At 34.9% G+C, this 15,535-nt stretch overlaps 2 protein-coding genes and 1 long non-coding RNA gene across 3 annotated transcripts; 1 reads left to right on the top strand and 2 right to left on the bottom strand.

Moving 5' to 3' along the window:
* Positions 1–476: 476 nt before the first annotated feature.
* Positions 477–1,965, bottom strand: LOC133805592 (uncharacterized). Its single transcript, XM_062243772.1, has 4 exons — positions 1,771–1,965; positions 1,055–1,663; positions 982–1,006; positions 477–859 (listed from the first exon to the last, which is right to left on the bottom strand). Exons 1-4 carry the CDS (start codon positions 1,963–1,965, stop codon positions 477–479), a joined length of 1,212 nt encoding a protein of 403 aa, XP_062099756.1.
* Positions 1,966–2,134: 169 nt separating this feature from the next.
* On the bottom strand, positions 2,135–4,059 carry LOC133804328 (uncharacterized). The gene is made up of 4 exons (XR_009878426.1): positions 3,769–4,059; positions 3,614–3,688; positions 3,083–3,144; positions 2,135–2,363 (listed from the first exon to the last, which is right to left on the bottom strand). It is a non-coding gene; the product is annotated as an uncharacterized LOC133804328 (long non-coding RNA).
* A 1,943-nt stretch (positions 4,060–6,002) lies between these two features.
* Positions 6,003–7,959, top strand: LOC133807347 (small ribosomal subunit protein eS24z). Its single transcript, XM_062245610.1, has 5 exons — positions 6,003–6,243; positions 6,541–6,582; positions 6,674–6,844; positions 7,536–7,622; positions 7,711–7,959. Exons 1-5 carry the CDS (start codon positions 6,172–6,174, stop codon positions 7,741–7,743), a joined length of 405 nt encoding a protein of 134 aa, XP_062101594.1. The 5' UTR covers positions 6,003–6,171; the 3' UTR covers positions 7,744–7,959.
* The last annotated feature ends 7,576 nt before the right edge of the window (positions 7,960–15,535 follow it).

The following is a 15,535-nucleotide window of genomic DNA, read 5'->3' as shown; positions in this document are numbered from 1 at the left end:
TAATCATACACTCCCAAGTTTCTCTTTGCAATTACAGCTACTGCATGCCCACAAGGCATTTCATCTTCTTGAAACCTATTATATGTACATGTTCTATTGTGTATATTTATTGTGAAATTGGTTCCCTTTTCATCACGAACTTGATATTCTACTGGGTTGAAAGGCAAGACCTGAAAATAGTTTTGTCATGAATTAAAATAAAATAATAAACATTTATGTACAATTAACGTTAAAGGTATCCTGTTCCCACTCTGTGTAGTTTATTGTGTTTTTTTTGGCTGTTACATAAGGTAACTGGTTACCATTCACTGACTAATAAAAGAATAGTAAGAATAAGTTTAGTTGCATACCTCATACTTCATTTTTGAAACAATGTCATGTCTCAACTCATTTTCTGTTGCTATAGACACTTTTGTGAATGTTCCATTTGTATTATTTGAGTTGTTCCAAACCCACTTTTGAACCAAACTTCTAAGTCATTCAACTAGGATATCAATAGGGAGATTTCTTGCAGCTTTTAGTGCAGCGTTGAGCAATTCTGCGATGTTGGATGTCATCATGGTGTATATTTTTATTGGTGAGTGTGATCTTGCCCAAGTTTCATACTTGGCTTTCTCTAAATATGGTCTAATGCGTCTGTCAAGTCTATCAAGGCTTCTCATGTAGTGTTCACATTCTATTTTTGTGTATGCTTTTGCTGCTACAATGAAATTCATTTGTAGCTCTTCTCCATGGTTTCCATACTTGCTTTTCAAATTATTGAGCAAGTGATACATGCAAGCTCGATGGAACGCATTTGGGTACACTATATGTACTGCATTCTTTATGCTCTTGTGTCTGTCGGAAACAATAGCCAATCCTGTGAAGGTAACAGTTACTTTTATAAGATACTAAAAGAAATAGCATGTATTTGTGTATTGGGTTTGGGTAACCATTTCTTTTTTCTATGTAAACCATATCATATAATTGAAGCTATCATACCTTCGGGTTCTCCATATGTGTCTTTCTATTTGGAGAAGAACCAAAACCAAGAGTTATCATTTTTTGAGTCTACTATTCCAAAAGCCAAGACAAAAATGTTGTTGTTTGGATCAAATGTTGATGCTGAAAATAGGGTGCCGCCATGTGCATTTTTTAAGAAAGTTCCATCAACGACAATGATAGGCCTCAAGTATCTCCAACCTTTGATTGCATTAAAGAAAGCTATGTATAGGTATTTGAATCTATCTTCATTGTCTGTGAGTAGATGTGTTACTGTTCTTGGATTTGCTTGCTTTAACATGTAAAAATACATTGGCAACTTTTGATATGAATCATCGGGGTTCCCTCTTACTAGAAGCAAAGCTTTTTCTCTTGATCTCCATGCTTTTGTGTATCCCATGATTACTCCAAAGTCATCATTCATGTCATTCCTGATGTCATTTGGAGTATAATTTCTTTTGATTGACTTGTACTTATTCTTTATTAATTCCCCAATTATGATGCTTTTTGCTTGCCTATGATCCTCCATAACAATTTCAATAGAGCAAGTATGATTTGGAATGCATTTTCGTACCTTGAATAAATCTTGATTTCTGTATTTAGAAGCTCTCACAAACCAGCTGCATGTGTCATCTGCGCAGGTAACCAGGTACTCTCTCGGTTCTGATCTTTTTGTTTTGAACTGGAAGTTATGTAGCATTGCATAGTAGCTAAGAGTTGATTTGATTGTGTCTTGTCCTTGTAAATTTGTCCTTGCTATATTTTGTTCACTTTGTAATCAGATATTACTATTTCAATTTCTTCCAATTTCTTTTTTCTTTTTGTATTGTCTTCAATTATAAAATCGGTTACTTCTTCAGCAAGGTGAGGTATGTATGCCACATTGATGCCCTCATTTGTTGTGCTTGACATTCCTTCTTCAAGTAACGTATGTTCATCGATGGAAGTTTTGTTTGCTTGCATTAATAATGTTCCCACCTCCATTTCTTCTGTTGTAGCTTTCTGATTTGCTAGTTGAAGAAGATTATTTTTGTCACTTGTGTAACACCCTCACTTACTATAGTTAAAACCATATTTGAGGTGTTACGTTTTAAAACTATATCATAATTTATTACTGTGGAAATCTGGACATTTTTTATTTTTTTTTAAATTTGAAAACTTATTTCACATTATTTACATTAAACATAAAGTGTGTCTCAAACATATTATACATAAGTATTAAATAACCCAATTTATTTTCAAAACATAACTTCACACTTTATTATAAACATCTCATTGATAACTGAAATAACCCACAAAAGGTCGATATGTTCATATGTACAAATCAGGGTCAGGACCATGCTTCAGTTCTCCTCATGTCATTCACACATTTCTTTCTCTACCTGCAACACAAGACAACTGTGAGCCTAAAGCTCAGTAAGCAAAGTAATGCATGCAATGCTAATGATTACACAATATCAATGGACATACACAACTTCTTTTTAAATTTTTGGGCCCCTTAATATTGTGCACACTGTTTGAATTGGTCAATGCCTGCAGGGCTTGTTACACATACAATATAAAATCTCATGGGTTCTCCTCCGGCTAGCCATCATCACAGTAGGGCACATTAAAAACCTTATTCCATCGTTGCCCCGTCAGGCTCAAGAGTTAAGGCGGCCACACACTGTGGTGTTAATACATATAACAATAACTCATATGGAGGAGAAATAAAAACGGAAATATGGCAAACAATATAATTGGTTCACTAAAACCTAGCCCAAATTATTGGGCAGCCACTATAAGCCTGCTATAGGCCTCCGTTTACACTTATTAACACTTTCATTTGCCTTTTCAAAACAGTGGCACTGAACTTAAACTTCTTATTACAAATTTCTTTTATGTTGCACAAAACTTGCAAATGCATCATATAATTAATCATCATAATATCATGCATGGTCTTATATCATATAATAATTTACCATATCACTATTATGCCATGCATACAAATTTATGATGTAGTGTCAATGTATGTTAATACCACTTACTCACAAAATATTCATATAATGCATACTTTCACATAACATGTAATTCTTGTGTTGCAGTTGAGTACTTTACTTACCTTCTGTCCAAAATATAATTCACCGTGTAACAAGTGGTGTCTTAGGTATTGATGTGCTTATCCTGACAATGGCATGGATTTCTCATCATAATGATGGCAGTAATACATTGAACTCTCATTTAAAAATACCCATAAAACATCATATCAAATTTCATACCCAAAACATGCCTAAAATGTCTTAAACCACCTAGATCGAGCATTAGATTTATCTTAGACATTTGGAGAAATTTTGACAGAGTTTCCCTTAATTTTAGCTATCCTCAAATATCAAAATCAACCAATAATCAACATCAAATAACCTTCCATAACCATATATATCCCAAATACCAACATAATTCATCATAAAGTTATCATATACCGATTTTGATAAAATTCTAATTTCCTAGATCATCACCTAAATTAAATGAGTCTCCACATCTATTCAAACATTTATAAACATATATACTCTCTTACAAACTCAATCAAATAACCAAAAATCAGCTTGTACTCCAAGAACCCCAAAAACATCATAAAACACAAAATTTCACTTACCGAGCAACTTTTCGGCGAAAACACTCTCTTCAAGCTTTTCTAAACCTCAAACCACTTGGAAACCCCAAGAAATATCTTAAAAAAGATAAAACACCATATTTAAGCTTTCAGAAAAATTCAAAAACATGGTTTAACTTCCAAGTACAAGAACTTACCATAAAAAGGCTAGAACTAAGCTTAATCTACTTCTTTGGCTTTGCTTTCACTTGGATCTCCTTAGAATTTCTTCAAACCAGCCAAGAAATGGTTTTTGGTTTTCTTTTCTCTTTGTTTTTCAGAGTAATGGTCGCGCAAAGTGATAAGGTTGATGAAAATTCCTTATTTTCAATGATTTAGCCTTATTGTATCAAAATTTGACACATTTCATCTCATAATTTCACCTTTTGACTTATGAAAACCTTATCACTTCAATAATTTCGACTTAATCATCTACTAGGCCTATTATCCTTATGTGTAAAACACTCACACCAAACCTTAGGTCCATATGACTTCATACCCAATAGTTATGCTTACCCGATCGAGCGTAGCGCACTTATGCTAAGCTCGTTTTGACTTTGCATCAATACCACTGATTATGTATACCTCCCATCAAGAATTAATCTAATGGTTCTAAAACCATTTTTACATCATCAATGAGACCTTAATCATACCTTGATTACATTTGGTAAATCCATAAATACTCAATTTTACACCGAAATACTAGTAATCGACATTGTACTATTTTTCACTACTTAACCTATTTTGCCTTCTATATCTCACTTTCATCACTTAATTCCATGCCTTGTCCATATTTTTCATACTTTCTTATATCTTGAGCACATCAAACACCCATAAAAGATAACTCAAATGCCACAAGGTTAATAATATTGAGCATACATATAGACATCACATACACAACTTTTATACTTATACATGAAAACACTTATAAGAATATGCATATGCTCAAATTATACATATTGTATGATATGTAATGCAATGCAATCATGTGATTATTGGCTATATTATGTCAAAATAATGTGGGTGCTACAACTTGATTCTTGAACTATATTCACACACAATGGTAAGTCTGTTATTTTTTCAGCAATTTTTTTCTTTATTTCCATGTAGAACAACATTGAATTGTTTGTTCCAATCTTCATTGGTGGTGTTCCTTTGGCTACTTGATAATAAACTTCAATGCTTGCTCTTGTTTCCTTTATCTCATCTTTTACCAAATTCACCAAGTTGTCAAGAGAACAATTTGGTGGAATCAATATTCCAGTCATTGTGCACCCTTCGTACTCGTTTTTTTCATTCCACTTGCCTCCAAATTGAACCAAAGAAGTAGTATTTTCCATACCTGTAAAATTTTGTAAATTTTTAAGTAGTTAATTGGGTGTAACTGGTGAAGGTAACTAGTTCCTTTAGTCTGCAATTGCACACGTCACTGAAAAACTTAATTGGAAAAAACGACAGTTTTTCAAGATAACTGGTTACTTTGTTGTTACTGAATGTTTTGACATTTAGAATTCAGATCAATATCAAATGTTTTTTTATCGAAAAGACAAAGTTGAATCTTAAATAATCATAGATCTTGTTTTTTTGTATATTTTTGGTCAATCAATGTAACCATATTAGTCGGTTTAATTATTTTTTTCAAATTTCAAGTTAATTATTATTTTTTTTAAAAATGCACATCATGAACTTCATCATTATCATTATAATCTGTAAAATAGCTATGAGAAAAATATGAAATCAATGGTTCCATATTATGTAGAAGAAATAGGAATTTAATAGATTTGAAGTTGAAGAAAATGAGATTAAAATAGTATTTGACAGAGCAAGATTTTACAAACTTGGTTTTCTTGGATGCTTTGGACGATGGAGAAGGACGTCGCCGAAGATGCACATTGCCGGAGATGTGGAAGAGTATGTATGTTGCCGATGCATGCTAGAGAAGCAGATCTAACTGTAGGAAGCCGATTGTCTATGGAGATTGTCGATCGGAGGTGGTTGGAGGTTCGGGATTGTGGCTGGAGTTGATTTTGATCGGATCTTGAGGATCTCTTCAAGGAGTTGCCGGAGGTGAAATGTGTTGCCGAAGATGGGTGTTCTTGCTGAAGAAAAAATTTATGTTGGGGATGTATTTTATCGACTCAAATTTTAGCATGGGAGTATTTACAACTTTAATTACAATACTACCCTTCTTCATGGTTGATTTGTTTGTTTATTTATTTATTTTTCAATATAGGATAAATTTTCCCATAATCTGATTTTTTTTAATTAAATTTATCCATACAAACTAAAGTTTAATTACCATGTTTTTGCACATTAATAGCTAAAAAGCCATATTTATGAAAAATCCCCTATATTATGCTAGAAGACATGAGGCCACAATGGGCCTTAAGCAAGAAGAGCAGAGCCCAGCCCGAGTTTCGGAAACCCTAATTCTAGAAGAGAAAGGGTTTAGATTTTCAGCACATCTGCCAGGAATAACGTTCTCGCCTCCTACTACCTCTGCTCTGATCTGCGCTTCAGCAAGATTCAAGCTCTGCGAGGCTAGCTGATCTCAACCAACAATGGCGGACAAGGCAGTCACTATTCGCACCAGGAAGTTCATGACAAACAGACTTCTATCAAGGAAGCAATTCGTATGTATCGATTATCCTTTTACTTTTCTGAAATCTAATACCAGTTCGTTAGTTCCCAAACAAGTTTTTGGCTTTACAATGTAATTTCTTCTTCTTCAAGAATAATTTATCTCTCTATCGTTTAGTTATCATGATACCCAAGTGTTTTGTCAGAACTGCTTTTGTATTCTATGATGTTCTTTCATTTTCTATCAAAATCTAGATGATACCCAAATAAATGATTTTCTTTTCATGTTGCAAATTTGTATTTGCTTATTATTAGATTTTCTGTTTTTTCTTTTTTGGTGGTAATCACAGGTCATTGATGTTCTTCATCCAGGAAGGCCTAATGTGTCCAAGGTAAATTTTTTTCTTCATATTATGTATAAATTTAAAGAGCTAATCTTGTGTCAGTGTAATATTTTTCTTTCGTTATCTACTTGTTCTTTAGGCTGAGTTGAAGGAGAAATTGGCAAGGATGTATGAGGTCAAGGACCCCAATTCAATCTTCGTTTTCAAGTTCCGCACTCACTTTGGTGGTGGGAAATCTACTGGATTTGGGTTGATCTATGATTCGGTTGAGAGTGCGAAGAAATTCGAGCCAAAGTACAGGCTTGTCAGGGTATGTCTAGCGCTAGGCTTTTATTGTCAATACATGTATTTCACTCGAGTTGCAACCATGCCAAACTCTTGAGATTTTTGGTGACTTTTTGTACTGTTTCGGTTCAGTGTCATAATATCTGAAACTGAATTGTTGGACAGTTCTCTACTTGCCACTTGAGTCTAGCTCAATTTTTTGAGTAGGTGTGTTGTTTATAAGAGCCCTGTGTTCGAACTTGAGCTGGCTTAAGAAATGGCTGATTGCTAACTATTTCTCGTGAAAATATAACTACAGTTTATTCTGATTGTCTGAATTTTTTTGTCTAGATTGTTTAGAAAGTACACTCTTTTCTACTTATAGATGTTTTGTGAGAAAAACTGCCTTTCTTTGATACACTTCTATTAAGTTAAGTGGATGATATATTTCTCTCTCAGCGTTCAGAATATTTACCACTTTATTTCATGTGGGGTAAAAAAAGAAAAAACATGAGAGTATTCGAGCAATTCTTTTATTTTTCTTATTTTGGATAATATGAGAACATGACAATTGTTTATGTCATCTAAACATGGTGAAGGAACTGTGCTGTGAAATATTAATTTAGTGTGATATGGTTTCTCAGAGTTCACTTCTTCCTAGTTTCCAAGAATGTTTTGTTGGGAGCATCCGTGAGTTACTGTATCATTTCTTATTCTAATTCTTCTTTCAATTGCAGAACGGACTTGATACCAAGATTGAGAAATCAAGGAAGCAAATGAAGGAGAGAAAGAACAGGGCCAAGAAGATCCGTGGAGTGAAGAAGGTAACTATAGGATTGGCTGGTTTATGTTATTGGATTTTAGTTTTTAATCAAATTTGTTTCTTATTTTTGTTCCCAATTTGTTTTTCAGACAAAGGCAGGAGATGCTGCCAAGAAGAAGTGAGGGTAGAGAATGTTTCGCAGGTGTTGAAACTCATAAGCACAGCAATGGGCGCATTTATTGTCACATTAGGTGCATTTTGGTATTATATGTCTTTATATCAGTGTGGATGTGGGTCTCAACTAATGTTTAGTTTTTTCTTACGAGAGTTTTGAGTAACAATTTTGTAGCAAAAAATTTCAAGATATTTTTCATCTTTAAGCATTGATTTTTACAAAACTGTTCCTAGTAGCAAAAGAATTTCAGTGTCGAATTTCTTCAGAATCTTTGCTGCTGAATTCTATTGCCATTTATGTCTCACTCAATACTAGGCCAAATCATAGTGAAAGTGTTGGGTTCCATAATTTAAAGATGACACTTTCTCATCTTAACATAGCATTTTATGTATGTTTGATGGGTTACCTCTGATTTGTCTTAGCCTTGACTAGGGTGTTGAGTTCATAATATCTCATGATTAAAGAGTCTCGACTTCTCAAGTACTTTTTAATTATCTCGTGATTATATTTTAGATTAAGTTTTACACTCATTCTCGACCATTGGATCAATTTAGATTTGAAGGCTGGTATTAAAATGCAGATTAGAAAAAATTAAAATAAAACCTAAAAAGCTCGTAGTCTCTCTACTGTCCAGTCTCTGATGTTGCGTCACCCGTCGCCACTTCCAACCTTCTCCTCGGAGTAATGTGTTACGCCTTTTGTCGTCTGCTGCTGCCCGAAACAAAATTGTTCTGTTATATTTGCACAAGTTATACAACAGATAATAGTTTCTTTTATTTGTTTAATGCCTATGAAGGAGGTTTTAATTATTTTTCCAATCAATTTAGCCAGTCTACTAACATTTCCAAATTCCTTTCCTTCAAAGTTTAATATATATATATATATATTCATAATTTAGAATGGTACAATGCATGTTTACTAAAACAGCATGTACAACTAAAGCATGAAAGCTTGAAGAACAATTTTATTTGCAACATCATGTGCACCGTGACCACTGAGTATATGGGATATTGCATATAGATAACATTAAGTACAAAACGAAATTATGGTAGTGTAATAGGATCTTAGTCACAGTGCTCTGCCATTTCAATAGGACTTTAAAAAATTGCAGAGAACAATCTCTTACTCGGAGTACATATTAGAACTCTTAAAACACAACTCTGATAAAACTCATAACAGAAAATAAAAAGAAGACAGAAAAATAACTACACATATCATTACAGTGAAGTATACTTCTCTAAATTAAAACAGAAATGATATGTTTTTAACAGTAAGATATCTCTCCACCCAACAAAATCAGAGGGGACATATGACAAATACATAGAATTATAGTGCAAGAACCCACCAAAAAGTAAAAACCCCTTTATGTTGAGTCTTTGACCATTCCCAAATGTTCTATTGGAATGGTGCATATATTTGATTTTAAGCAAAAAATAGCGAATGGTATTTAGAACTTCATTAGTATTAGTATATTACTCTACGAAACTACCTTTTTCGTTTGCCTTTACGAGTTGAGTAAACAAATAAAATATATTTCCATAAACAAGGTCTCCTCCAAAAGAAAAGACACTGAAAAGATGATCAAAATCATGACCTTAACCAAATTGACACACAGTCTAGCAGCTTGCCTTTTAAAAATCTTACAATTAATTAAGGGCATCTTGGCAAAATGACCTATTTTTTAAAGTCATTTTGCACTCTAGCCTAGTTTTAATAATTATTTGCAAAATGACCTCTCATAATTTAGGCAGCTAGTCGAAAATTTTGACAGGTGGTCGAAAAATTTAAACAGCCGGTCGAAAATTTTAGATAGCGGGTCGAAAATTTTAGATAGCTGGTCGAAAATTTTAGACAACTGGTCGAATTTTAGACAGATGTCATTTTGCAAAATATTATCAAAAGTAGGCCAGAGTGCAAAACCACATAAAAAAGAGGTTATTTTCACCAATTTCTCATTAATTAATTGGCGATGCACTAAGTTGAATCAGCGACACCAACCACGTGCACATGAGACCAAAGCTAAGGACAAACCAAAACACGACACAAGACAACAATTCCCAATGACAGGGTGATGAAATACCATTATTACATAAACAAACAGAAAAAAAAGAAAAAAAACCCCAAAGCCAACACTATAGCCAACGGAAATCGAAGAGAACCCACCACAAGCCACACATCAACAAAGCCATAAAAGTCATAGAGAAAAAGTCTTTATACCCATGTTCGATATATACTTATATGAATTTGTAGTTTTAAAATAAATAAATAGTTTAAAAAATTGTGCGAGTTTCGACTCATGTTAAGTTAACAAACCTGTTTATTTTGTGGGAGTTTCGACTCATGTTAACGAGTTTGATCCATTTTTCTGTACCTAATTTAAGAAGAATAAAAATCTTTAAAAAAAATAACCACAAAGGAAGCTTCTCAAAGTCCCATGCAAAGAGAGGGCTTTTCAAAGTCCCACATGATAAAGAAAAAGGAAAGAGTTTTACACTTATTTTATACAAGGTTTACAAGCTGGCACACAGTAGTATCCCAAGAATGTGGCAAGCAGGTGTTATAGGAGTGGCATAGTGAGTTCTAGGAGTGAAATACTAGAGCAATGCAAAATATACAACGTGCTACAACCTGTCTGCCCTCTATTTCACTTAACGTAAACACATGGACATTGAGAGCGTTGAATGAGAAAACAAAAGATACACTTCAAAATGGTCCTGTAATTCACTTGAGGAATGGTAGCGAAGTTTATAAATATGCCATCTCTCGTATTTTTTCATCAACATCTCGGGGTGAATGGGGAAAGACTATAGTTGGAACATTTGGTGAATCCACATCCGAGGATTTGGGTTGGGATTCAGTGTCTTCTTGGTCGATTGAAATTACCAAGGACCATTTTGATGGGGAGGTTGCACGTCATCGATCTAGTGGTAGTGATAAGTCTCACTCTATAGTGATTGTTGAGATTAAGAATATTGATGATAACTTAAAAGAATGGGAAGTAGAGATCCAGAGAAGGGTTAATAGGATGTAAAAGATGACTATCTTATAGAAGCAAGTTTGAGAACTTGATGCACTAGTGAATTACTGGTACTTAAGGAATGAAATGTAATTAGGGCTTTATGAAGTGATCTAGCCAGCTCTAATTAATGAACCAATAATTGGAGGACAAAATTACATGAAGTGACTATATCAATGGACTGCTCAAGATAATTTTGTAAATATAATTATATAATTACTAAGAGTGCAATTACATATTTATTGTGAAATAGTAATGGAATTAATAAATAAGATTATTTAATTAAAGCGTTTGATTAATAATCTCCTTTATTGGAGTTTAATATTATAGGTCCATGGTCCCCAAGTTACCTTCATACAACATTGTCTAGGGTGTGGATGCTACTGACAAGATAAATTAGAAAAGACAAAATTGAAAAATGAATTAATTTTTCAAGGCAAATGTATAATTATATGTAGCAGCTCAAAACCATCAAAACCAAAGTTACAAACGAATCAAAAACTCATCAAAATCATAAAATCCAATCCAAGCTAAGGAAACCAAACTCAGAAACTTAAAGCTTAAATTACCTCTGATTATGCTGTTTTCCAGCTGAATTCCCAGGCTATCAAGCTTCTAATCTTCCCTAGAATCGATATGACTCTAACATTGCTTGAATCTGAGCTCTAAAACTTGAGTTTCCTTCGAAAACGCTAACGAGCTGAAATGAGAGAATGGGAGAGAGAACGAGAGAGTTTTTCTGAGTTATATGGTTATGAGAGGTTACTTTGAGTTTAAGTAACCTTAAGCAAACCCCAAGGCTCGGGGTACCCAAAAACGTCCCCGAGGGCAAAATGGTCAAAATCCCTAAAATTCCCTCCTAATCTCGCTAACTCCAAACATATCCTCGAATATTTATTCCCATTACCCAATATCTCACTAATGTACTAAATACCCTTAATACCTCTTGACTCACCCCGAGTCGAGTATTGGTCCTGTTTTGACTTTCCCAAGGATCACTTCATGCCGAGTAACCCAAATATATCCACATAATAATGTGGTCTCACACATATATGGCATATATGCACATATACTTCAAAGATACCCGTAACGTGCCAAATTACAAAAATTGTCCTTTTAATAAAAAACGGGCCCACATGCATATTTAATACACATAAACATGCATATTTAGTCATATTATAGTATAACTCACGTAATCATATAATGATACACATATATATCACATAAATACATAATTTTCCATAATTTGTCACCCCCCTCCCTCCCCAACCCTAACCAAGGCCTTAAGCCTTATTAGGTAATTTATGACGTTACATTCAACATATTGAAAGCTTACTCTCCGTAAAATGAAAATCCATCACTTCACAACACTTATTGTAGGGATGGAAACATGTAAGGTATGAGTAGGGTATACCTATTCCATAAATTTATTAGATAGACTTGTCGTGTCTAATCTATGTTATTTTTCAAAGTGTACTTCTCCAAAAGAATAGACTTGCCATGTCAAATCTATGTTATTTTTCTACTTAAAATACTAAATCCTTATTCATTAATTTATTAAAATCTCCTTATACAAAATACTTAAAAAAAAAACTCATGCAGAATACCAATATATTTAAATAAAAAGAAATAGATTCAAGAACACCTTTAAAATTTGTTATACTCATTTTTTTAAAATGACGTAGCAAGAATTTTAATGACGTGGGTTGTCAAAGAGATTTGTTTGCATAAATACATAAGGGGAGTTGTTTGCATGTCCAGCTCTCGATTGGCTGACTAGCTTTTGTTTGCCCATTTGCTCAGTGGCCTAGTAAGTTTTGTTTTCAAATTAGCTAAAAATTCATAAACCTGGTCACTTAATGATCTCAAATTGTTGGGGATTTAGCCCGACATAGACATGATATAAATAAGGGGGAATGAATCAATTTATTTTTTAGACACAAGATTAACTTGCAAACACTTTTCACTATAATACTTTCTCTCTTGTAATCTCAACTCTCTAATCTGAAGAAACTTGACTGACTCAGGTTCATTAGATCTTAAGGTTAGTTGAGTTCACAAATGAAAGAGCTTGCTATAAGGCACCCTAGTATGACCAATTCTCTAGGATGTGTCATATCACCATTGCTAGGACTTAGTATCAAATCTCACATATTTTACTTGCATCAATATTGGTCTGCCACATCCTAGAATGTTGAGCAACCTAAGGTACTCTTTAACATAATTCTAAATGAAAAAGATAAGCCTATAGACCTAGGTCATTTATTGGTGTCGATCAAACCACATTAAATTGGTGTCTTTATTTATTTCTCTAAGTGTTATTAACAGGCTAAGGTGGAAAACCAATTAAAAAGGAAAGGATATACTTTATTAAATACCTAAAACTGTACATGGGCCCTTCAAAAACAGTTACAAGTTATTTACAACTCAAAATAGTCATTACTTTTTCAAATTTACAAACTCGTCGACCTAAGCGGCAAACATAGGGTAAACTCCCTAGTTCCTCTGAGAACTCCTTGACCGTGGTGGTCAAGCGGCCGCATATGTACACATCACCACCTAAGCTCTCCACTCAAGGCTGGGTGAGCTTTTCTTTCCCTTTACCTGCACCACATAGCACCCATGAGCCAAGGCCCAGCAAGAAAACACAATATAGCATGATATAATATCAACAATGATCATAATTAGGGGTGCACACGGGTCGGATTTTCGGGTTTCGGGCTCATCGAGTTTGGGTTTTGCGGGTTTCAGGTTAAGAAAAATGGTACCGAAACCGATCCGAAATTTTCGGGTTTTTTCGGGTTCGGGTTCACTCGGGTTCGGGTTCGGGTGTAATTTCGGGTTTGCTGGGCCATTTGTGATTTTGGGCCGAAAAGCCCAGATTTGCAAAAATACCATTTTTTACACTTTTTTTTTTCAAAAATACCATTTTTTTTTTCAGATTTCAGGTTTGATTTTGGGTTGGGCTGAGCCTATTGGGTTTTGGGCCGAAAAGCTAAATTTTGCAAAAATATCAATTTTTACACTTTTTTTCAAAAATACCATTTTTTTTTTCGGATTTCGGGTTTGAACCCGAACCCGAGGCTAACAAATTTTCAAACCCGAACCTGACCCGACTTTTGTCGGGTTCGGGTTGGATTTCACCCGATTTCGACGGGTTTTCCCAAAAAACGGGTTTTCGGGCTGCGGGTCGGGCGGGTTTGCGGGTTTTTCGGGTCAAATGTTCACCCCTAATCATAATAATCATTCAGGACTTTCAGTCCAAAATAGGTAAGTGACAGTCGCAAAAGTCACTAAGGTGGGTACAACTCCCTTTAGCCATGTGACGATAGGGTCACCGGGGCTTAACAGATAAGTGAACATTTCACTAGCTTAAATAGGATAGGTGCATGATGACTAGTCACCAACATAACCTTCCTCATGACTCTAGAGTCATAACTATGGAACACTGTTCCCCAGCCATGTGACAAGCAGTCACGTAGGCCTTAGGCCCTGACTATGAGTAACTAGCTTAGACTAGTCAAGCGCTTATAAGATTCATCGACCTTAGGATCGGTCCAGCGTTAATGCCTTAGAGTCATTCAATGCTGATATCGATTAGATCTAATCTTCATTCGACCCTGCGTTCAGGGCGCTTATGCCGTTTCTGACTCTTAGGTCAGTAATACGCGACCAATGCCGTCCCTGACTAATCAGTGTCATACACAAGTAAGCAAGCTTTGCTAAGAATTTAATATGCAATCAATATCCACATTTACCAATCAACATGCCTCAACAACAATCATGCATGTCATATACACAGGATGCAGTTTTCTTACCTCTGGTTCGAGTGAGAATTAATATAAGAACGACCCTTGAGCACGATCTGTCTTTTTGTCCCTTAGTGGTTACCTGGTCATAGCTAATTATGGGATTCCATCAATAAAATGAATAATAAAATATTCCCGGACCAAGACCTAGCCTCCGAGCCATCGAATCCCAAGATGGCCCTCAAGCAACGCGGCCCTTCCCCAAGCGCCGCGACCTTTCCCAAAAAAACAGAGGCAACTCGCCTCAACCACCTGCCTCAAGCGCCGCGGCCCTTAGGCCTCTTCAGCACCACCTTCTTCTTCAACAAGCTTGGGCCGCGGCGCTCTAGAACAGAGCCGCGACCCCACCCAAAATTCATCCAAAAATCTCTATTTTTCTCCTTTAAACATATTTCAAAACCTTATAAAAACTCTCCCAATATTACTAACCAGGGCCACCAATTATTACCATAACTTATTCACCATATAACCATCAAAACCCAAGCTTTACACCGATCAAAACTTCCTCAAATTCCCCATTCAATTATCAAAACTCCAAACTTTAAAACCAGCTCAAAAACAGGGCAAAACACTATAAAATGGAACTAGAACCTTACCTTAAGCTTGAATCTAAGTCCTCTTCAATGGTTGAACTAAGTCTATAACCTCCAAGCTTTGATTCTTCAATTTGGGATCAAAAACTCCAAGGAAGAACAAGGAAAGATGATGAACGTGAGGAGCAAGAACATCCCTCTGTTTTGATTATGTTTTCTACAGGTTACCAAGGTCATATATATCCTAGGGGTGAAATGACTATTTTGCCCCTAGGTCATTTAAAAGCTTCTAAAGACCCCCAAGGGTAAAACCGCCCTTTTCAACTTATCTCATTAATCATAATTAACGTTCTCCAATTTCTACTATTCTCAATATTCTCAAATACCAATTATTCTTATCCCGTTACCCTTTGATTCCCAGTAACGCTCTAATCACCGAAA

This window comes from Humulus lupulus, chromosome X (genome assembly GCF_963169125.1).
Source record: "Humulus lupulus chromosome X, drHumLupu1.1, whole genome shotgun sequence".
Classification (NCBI taxonomy): Eukaryota; Viridiplantae; Streptophyta; class Magnoliopsida; order Rosales; family Cannabaceae; genus Humulus; species Humulus lupulus.
The sequence above is the reverse complement of the archived record's forward strand: the minus strand, read 5'-3'. Positions and strand labels throughout refer to the sequence as shown.

Coding starts and splice junctions, on each gene's coding strand:
- LOC133805592 (XM_062243772.1), bottom strand. CDS start 1,965: ATGGAGGTGGGAACATTATTAATGCAAGCAAACAAAACTTCCATCGAT. Junction 1,007..1,054: donor TTGTCTTGGCTTTTGGAATA/GTAGACTCAAAA, acceptor TTCTCCAAATAG/AAAGACACATATGGAGAACC. Junction 860..981: donor CACATATGGAGAACCCGAAG/GTATGATAGCTT, acceptor TTACCTTCACAG/GATTGGCTATTGTTTCCGAC.
- LOC133807347 (XM_062245610.1), top strand. CDS start 6,172: ATGGCGGACAAGGCAGTCACTATTCGCACCAGGAAGTTCATGACAAAC. Junction 6,583..6,673: donor GAAGGCCTAATGTGTCCAAG/GTAAATTTTTTT, acceptor CTTGTTCTTTAG/GCTGAGTTGAAGGAGAAATT. Junction 6,845..7,535: donor CAAAGTACAGGCTTGTCAGG/GTATGTCTAGCG, acceptor TTTCAATTGCAG/AACGGACTTGATACCAAGAT.